The 8,396-nt window shown below is 35.2% G+C and overlaps 2 protein-coding genes across 2 annotated transcripts; both read left to right on the top strand.

Moving 5' to 3' along the window:
- Positions 1-539: 539 nt before the first annotated feature.
- On the top strand, positions 540-2,291 carry LOC106134632 (uncharacterized). The gene has a single exon (XM_013334725.2). It carries the CDS (start codon positions 540-542, stop codon positions 2,289-2,291), a length of 1,752 nt encoding a protein of 583 aa, XP_013190179.2.
- A 704-nt stretch (positions 2,292-2,995) lies between these two features.
- On the top strand, positions 2,996-7,106 carry LOC106134634 (uncharacterized). Its single transcript, XM_013334729.2, has 2 exons — positions 2,996-4,745; positions 5,311-7,106. Exons 1-2 carry the CDS (start codon positions 2,996-2,998, stop codon positions 7,104-7,106), a joined length of 3,546 nt encoding a protein of 1,181 aa, XP_013190183.2.
- Positions 7,107-8,396: the final 1,290 nt, after the last annotated feature.

Below are 8,396 nucleotides of genomic sequence, written 5' to 3'. Positions count from 1 at the left end.
ATATAATATGGATTGAAAGGTTCCGAACTGCTTATATTTCCACTTTAAGTTTACCAGTCTTAATTTAATCAGTTCAGTACATTTTCAGTTACCTATTTCAAAAGTCGCATGCATTTGTTGCAAATATACATACTACCAAAATAAAGATAGAAAGTCAAGTGACTTTTAAAAGGCTTGTTTGGTTTCGTTAATTAAATGCGATTTATAACGCATGTTGCGGGTGTTCAAAGGATATACAAAAAAACCAAGCCTATACAGGAAGACCCAAGTAGCCTCACGAAGAGAAGTAGTAAGTATGACCAAACTGAAACCAATTGAAGATAATTTTCAGGTAACTCTATTTTTGATTGTATGGTTTTAAATTTCCGATGTGTGTCATATTACCAACTTTGTACTTACAGAATTATTGCCACGCTACGCCCAAATCAATCACATTTTATGACATGCATTTACACAAGATGCATATCTGCCTGATTACCACGGTGTCAAATCGTTGCGTCAGACTTACTTTTCGTTACTTTAACTGTCTACCAGTCAACATGTTTGTTGAAAGATTAAATTTCAGTTTATTTTTAACTCCCGATTATAATATGAACAAACTAGTCGAAACGGCTACGAAAATTGCTATCCAAAATTTCGAATGGCGATACATTACTTTCGTCGTTTTCAATTCAACGTTGTTGTATGGCGTTGAAACTCTACTCCGTTTGTACGACAAAAGTTATATCATTGGACATGGGCTATATTACCCTCCTTACGCCGAAAAAACCAGGCAGTACATTATATTCGGTACTAACATTACAAACATCGCTTTGCTCTTGGATTGGATGCAATTACACCAATTTGATAATACCGGAAAACACATTGTTATATGCGAATCGCAAGAAAATCAACAATGTAATGAAGCGGATGTTGTAGAACTTTTATGGAATCACAAAATAACAGATGTAGTTTTTCTTAAAAATGGCGATAAAAACGAAGTGCTTAGGTACTCTTATTTTCCTTTGATAGACGGGTGCAACAATGTAAGACCAGTTAAATTAAGCAATCTGAACAACGATGACAATGAAACCAATTACGACGAAATGTTTCCAATAAAGCTTCGAAATTTGCACCGATGTACCATTACTATATCCGTATACCAACAAGTGCCGTATATGACTGTCAAAGATGGCGTCCCCACAGGCATAGACGGAGATTTACTCCGTATTATTATGGAAGCATTGAATGCAACTCTCCGCATAATGAATCCGCGCCGTGGCTCCGGTTGGGGTAATCTCGACGAAAATGGACAGTGGTTGGGATCTCTTGGTGACGTGTACGACGACTTCGCAAATTTCTCAATGAGCTCTGCAGCAATAACTGTGTCCAGATTTTCATACTTCCAAATGTCTGTTGATTACAACTATGCCAAACTTGTTTGGATTACTCACCCAGCCGCCTTGATTCCCTCCTCGTTAAAATTGCTTTATCCAGTCCAAATTTTGACACAAATCGCATTGGTAATAAGTTTTATACTCGTTGTTGCAGTCGCCTATTTCGTTAGAAGTAAATTGTGGGCTAAAATAAGTAAAAAATTAAGTATGAAGCCACCACGGATCAGTATAGTTTTCTACGCCTGGTCAGTGTGTATGGGTCTGCCGCTGATAAAACTACCGTCACGACAAAGAATTATGGCCATTTTTATTTTATGGGTGTGGTACTGTTTCTTAATAAGAACTATTTATCAGGTCTGCCTTATATCTGTGCTACGAAGCAACTATTATTTTTCCGACTTTGATTCAATACATGATGCATACGATGCTAACTATCCATTCGGAGGAAATATAGCATTGAGGGATTTTTACATTAACGATCCGTTAGTTTTTGATAATTGGCAAATGATTGAGACGAAAGATATAATTCCGAATTTATTCGAAATAGCAAAAGGAAAGAAATTTGTTCTTGCTATGAGTGGCGAAAATGCTATAACATTAATCAGAGCCAAAAACCTACGGGTTCATATTTTAAGAGAAACAGTGATAAACACGCCGACAGTTATATTTTTCAAAAAGTTCTCTCCTCTCGCCAAGCCCATCAATTCAGTATTAAGGCCCTTGATAGAATCTGGATTTGTTAACAAAGCATATAAAGACAACATGAAAAAATTGAAGCCCAAGGTGACTTCATCCAGCGGACCATTAAAACTAGATCATTATAAGGGTTGCTATTTCATTATAATATTAGGATGGGTAATATCAGCTACAGTTTTCTTATTTGAAATTTTGTATACGAAATATTTTCATATCTGACACTGTCTTGCTTCAAACCCCAAGCGATAGCTGGTAAGTTACAATGTAAAAAATATTACAATCCTAAGCTTTATGCAATTTGTATCTTTTTTAAAATACATAGGTATGTATATTCGTTTGTAAACTCTATATTGCACAAAAAATTACAATTAATATATTACTTGGTTTTTCGCAAATAACATACATACATATGATCACGTCTATATCCCTAGCGCCACCAGTCTTGAAAAGACTGATAGGCCACGCTCAGCTGTTTGGCTTAGTGATAGAATTGAGATTCAATATAGTAACAGGTTGCTAGCCCATCGCCTAAAAGAGGAATCCCAAGTTTATAAGCCTATCCCTTAGCCGCCTTTTACGACATCCGTGGGAAATGAAGTAGATATTTAAAGATTCATTATATGTATTTATTTTGTACCTACATAAAATTTACTTCCAAAAATGTAATCGAGTTCAATCAAGTTATAATTTTAATAAATGTACATTATTGTACCTATGCTTGTATTTTTAATATTGTTACGTATTTTGATTTTGTAATGAAATACAGGTAAAAACCATGTAATTTAGTTAATGGACAAGATTGCGATGATACGCCCACAACGATCACGTCATATAACACTTTCATATCAGATTCGTTTCAGACTAATTACCATCACGTGATAACTCTGCACGTGACACAGATTGGCTGCAGTTCACCAGTCGTCATGCTAACTGCAAATTTTAATCATAGTTTATTTTTACCTGCCGAATACCATATGAATAAACTCGTTGAAACAGCAACGAAAATTGCTGTCCAAAATTTTGAATGGCGATACATCACTTTTGTAGTCTTCAATTCAACAATGCTGTATGGTATTGAAAATCTACTATGCTTATATGAGAAAAGTTACATCATTGGAAATGGACTATTTTACCCTCCTTTTGCAGAAAAAACCAGACAATATATTATATTTGGATCCAGCGTTACGAATATCGGCTATATTTTGGATTGGATGCAATCACACCAATTTGATAACACCGGGAAACACATTGTCATTTGCGACTCGCAAGAAAAAGGACATTGTAAGGAAGCAGACGCTGTAGAACTTTTATGGGATCACAAGATAACAGATGTTATTTTTCTCAAAAATGGCGATAAAGAAGAAGTGCTTGGGTACTCTTATTTTCCCTTTATAAACGGATGCAACATTGTAAGGCCAGTGCAGTTGAGCACTCTGAATTTCTTCCAAACTAAAACTTATTTAAATGAAATCTTTCCAATGAAGCTCAAGAATCTGTATCGATGTCCTATAACAGTGTCCATATACCAGCAAGTGCCTTATATGACTGTCATAAATGACGTACCCACAGGGATAGACGGAGATTTACTACGTATTATTATAAAGGCCTTAAATGCAACACTTCATGTTACAAATCCGCGTCGTGGTTCTGGTTGGGGAAACCTGGATCAAGACGGACAATGGTTAGGATCTCTTGGCGACGTTTACGATGATTTTGCTAATTTTTCAATGACTTCTGCAGCAATAACTTTGTCCAGGTTTTCTTCGTTCCAAATGTCCACAGATTACTACTATGCTAACGTTCTATGGATTACGCATCCGGCAGCCTTACAACCTTCCTCATTCAAACTTCTATATCCAGTCCAGACCTCTACACAAGCAGCAGTAGTAATCAGTTTTATATTTGTTATTGCTGTTGCCTATTTTGTACGAAGTGGATACTGGTCAAAAATCAGTCAAAAACTAGGCATGAAGCCACCACGAGTCAGTTTAGTTTTCTATTCCTGGCTCGTGTGTATGGGACTGCCACTAGTAAAACTCCCAACTCAACAAAGAATTGTGTCCTTTGTAATCTTATGGGTGTGGTATTGTTTTTTGCTAAGAACTACTTATCAGGTTTGCCTCATTCCTGTGCTACGAAGTAATTATTATTTCTCAGGTTTTGAAACAATACGTGATGCCTACGATGCTAAGTATCCCTTTGGAGGAGGAGCAGCTCTAAGAGATTTTTACATCGATGACCCGTTTGTCTTTGATAATTGGCAAATAGTAGAGGCGAAAGACATTATTCCTACTTTATACAAAATAGCAAACGGGACAAAATTTGTTATTGCCATGAGCGGCGAAAATGCTATTACATTGATTAGAACAAAAAATCTGCAAGTTCATATTTTAAGTGAAATAGTTATAAAGACACCTACCGTTATATTTTTCAAAAAATTCTCCCCGCTTAAACAGCCTATTAATGCAATACTGAAACTATTGATTGAGTGTGGATTCGTAGACAAAGCATACAAAGATTATATGAAAAAGTTGGACCCTAAGGAAGCCACAACCAGCGGCCCATTGAAGGCTGATCATTATAAGGGCTGTTATTTGATTCTGATGGCAGGATGGGTGACATCTGCAACATTTTTCGTGTTAGAAATTTCGTATTTCAAATATAATACAAGTTGCAAGTTATTAATTTAAATACTGAGTAGGTATAGTAAATTAAGTCGTAAAATAGAGATAACTGCCCTTATAAGTAGTAATACCCGGAAAGCTGAAAATTTTCCCGGACGTTAAGAAGAACCAATATGGCCAAATTGTAATTTTATTAAATTCAATGTTTAAATTTGAAAACTGACTATTTTTAATATGGGGACGGAATGTGGACGTTACCTTTATTAATAAATGTTTTATCTTAATCATAAATATGAAATAAAATTATTTAAATCATTAGCATCAGTATTAAAACTTAAAATCATGTTGTTTCATTGATATTGTAACATAAATATCCAAAGACTGACTTTTTCTGAATGCTAAGCAACCCTGAAATCATACATTCACTTCATAATCCATTATGCAATTGAATCATGCTGAATGCTTGATGCATTTTCAAACAATAAGTTAATGGAACATTATGTGAAATTGGTAGCTAGATTTTTTTTTCAGGCATGTTTTGTATGTTTCATTTTACCATCATTGCATATTAAATTGTATTGTTTTCCTACTTCATGAAGGTATATTTATATCAGTAAAATCAAGTATGGCCGAAGAATGTGATCTTATTTTGAAAAATCAAGAAAATGTTTCAACCGTCATGGTGAACCTGGGAAAATTGGCAGCAAAAATTGCATATTATAATTTTGAATGGCGATTTATCACTCTTGTTATATTTGACACACTGCGTTGTGTTGCTTGTGTCGAAGCCTTTTTGTGCAGCTACAGCAAACCTGTTATTCTGAAATTTGGGGAATTCATACCGAAAAATCGTGTACAAATAACCCAGTTCGTAATATTCGGCCATGACTCCAACGAATTGGCACATATACTCGCGTGGCTTGCAAAATCGCATTATGACGTCTCGGCAAGAATAATTATTGTTTGCGCAAATAACGATCACAAAAGATGTGATCAAGATGAGGTCTTTCAAACTATATCCCAAGTGTTTATGGTGAACTCTGTATTTCTCCGACCAACAGAGAGTAAAGACGAACCTACTACACTTACATATTATCCAATGAAACCAGATAAATGTACAAATAAGAGCCCTGAAGAAATGAGTATTGATTTAAGATGTTCAAACCATTCTTGCCTTACAGCTTTTGCAGAAAAGTTGGACAACTTCTACGGCTGTTCGTTTTATATATCGACCATACATCAACCCCCGTATATGTATTTGCACGATGACAACAAAGAGCCATATGGTGCAGATGGTGATATCATAAAACTTGTTGCATCTATTTTAAACGCTACGTTAAAAATTAGGTTGCCCGTCGAAAAGACAGAGTGGGGACATAGTGTAGATAACAACTGGACAGGGTCTTTGGGAGACGTTTTCAACAAACGTGTCCATGCATCTATGGCCTCTGTACCTTTAACTCCTACGAAATATGGCAATTTTCAAATATCGTTCCCCTATTATTCCATGGAAATGGTTTGGACCACGCGATTACCAGACTTTAAACCAACATGGGAAAAACTTTTCCGTCCTTTAAAAATGTATACGAGACTTGTATTATTCGCAATGTTTATTCTGATAATAATTACTGGTGCTTCTATCAAAACAAAAATATGGAACAGAATCAGAAAACCATTGAATATTGCTCGATTTAAATCAAATTTGCTCTTTAGATCAGTGGTTATATTTTTGGGGATGTCCATTTCAAAAATGCCGTCCAGATCAGCGCTTAAAGTTATAGTCTACAGTTGGATATGGTTTTCCTTTGTGATGAGAAGTGCATATCAAGCGACTCTTTTTAATACTCTGAAAACCACTTACTATGATGATTATTTCACTGATATTCGAGATGCTATAGCGCGCGGATATTCATATGGAGGTCAAAAATCGTTGAGAGACTATTATACAGAAGAGGAAGATATCATTAGAAATTGGAAACCGGTGAAATCTGATAAAATTTCTGATGCGCTTGTGGAAGTTATGAAGGGGAATATAAATTTTGCTATTGCTTTAAACAAAGCATCAGTAATACACCACCTGTCAAAAAACAATGGATCGAAGCATCTTCAGATCATTCCAGAGCAAATTGTAATCAGCCCTACTGTTTTGTACTTTAAGAAATTTTCTCCGTTCATACCGGCGATTAATAGAATATTAAAAGTTTTGGTGGAAGCCGGTTTCACTGATATGTTTTATGCTCGATATTTGGATCAAGCCAATTATTTCTTTCAGCATCCGCCAGGATATGCCATAACACCGCTTGGTTTCGATCATTTTTCAGCGTGTTTTATGTTTTTAGCGATAGGCTGGTTGGTGTCCAGTCTATACTTTGCTATAGAAATGTGCTTCAAACCACCACAAGAATGGTAGCTAGATAGATCTAGTTTTACTAGTACCTAAACAACACTTAAAATAATTTATATTTTATATATTACAATAAAACCTTTTGAATTTCTGACGTCAACTCGTTTAACCTTGGATCTCGCTTGAGCGTTCTTTTATTTTATTTTCAATGAATCGGTTGTTGGCACACAATTTTTATTTCGAGATACATGCATAACATTATTTTTTATATTAAAGTGTCGAAATGCAGCCAAAACGTGTTGGCAGCTAACAACTATTTTTGCTTATTTTAAGTATCAGTTGAGTATTATTCTCACAATAATGAGAATTAAAAATATTACAAGAGTTTTCGTCAAGAGTACAATCGCAGTTCCGCCCGTGTAAAATGGTGGGTTGTTTTTCAGTCAGTCACTGAGTAACGGAAAAGTTTTATATGTATTGTTAGGGCGGACTAAACTAATAGTCACAAGATTCAAAAGCCAAGTCCGCCTAATACAGGAAACAGGTAAAACTACTTTAACGGTTGGTTGCTTTTCCTTCGAAATCTTGGGACTGTGAAAATCCATTACCTTGAGGTATCCTCATGATGATACTATCAATTCCATTCAATGTGATTGACATGCAGTGTATTTATGTAAGTACAATAATTTTTTTTGTAAAATATTTTTCCGCCAATAAATGTACTTACCGTGCTAGTTATTTTGTCTATGACTATTTGGAGTAATTGCTTAATTTTTTAATGTAATTTTTCAAAAGTAGATAAATTAAGTATTGTATTTGAAAAAATTATCAGGCAAGGAAAGATAGTCAGTCAGTTGTAAATACTAGATAGATTTTGGTAGTAGTAAGAAATAAAAGCGGTTTGTATAAGGGTCATATAATAAATATGTCCAAGAGTATCTATCTATACAAATGACTTCTAAGATATTGCGTTAGGCATCGAAACAAGAAGCGGGTTACAAAAATTACATCAGTAGTGACCAAAAGTGCAGTAAACTTTAAAATAAAAGTGGTTTGTTTGAGGGTCATTTGATTTACATCCAACAATAATATCTGTACGATTACTCTCAAGATATTGCGTAAAGCGTCGAAATAGGAAGCGGGTTACTGCGCGTCGGCTCATAAAAATAATGTATTTGGCTGCTGGCAAGGCGCGTGGCGGCGGTCGGTCGCGGGATGGGTGGCGTGTTACGTTTGGCAAGGCGACCATTATTGTTACCTAATTTTCGAAATATCTATACTGATGGTTTTCATCTTCGCGTGGCAGAGAAACTTTAGAGTTTATCAAATTTTTTATGTATTTTTTTCAATTTCATA

This window comes from Amyelois transitella, chromosome 9 (genome assembly GCF_032362555.1).
Source record: "Amyelois transitella isolate CPQ chromosome 9, ilAmyTran1.1, whole genome shotgun sequence".
NCBI classification, from domain to species: Eukaryota; Metazoa; Arthropoda; class Insecta; order Lepidoptera; family Pyralidae; genus Amyelois; species Amyelois transitella.
This window is presented reverse-complemented; position numbering and strand designations above follow the sequence as displayed.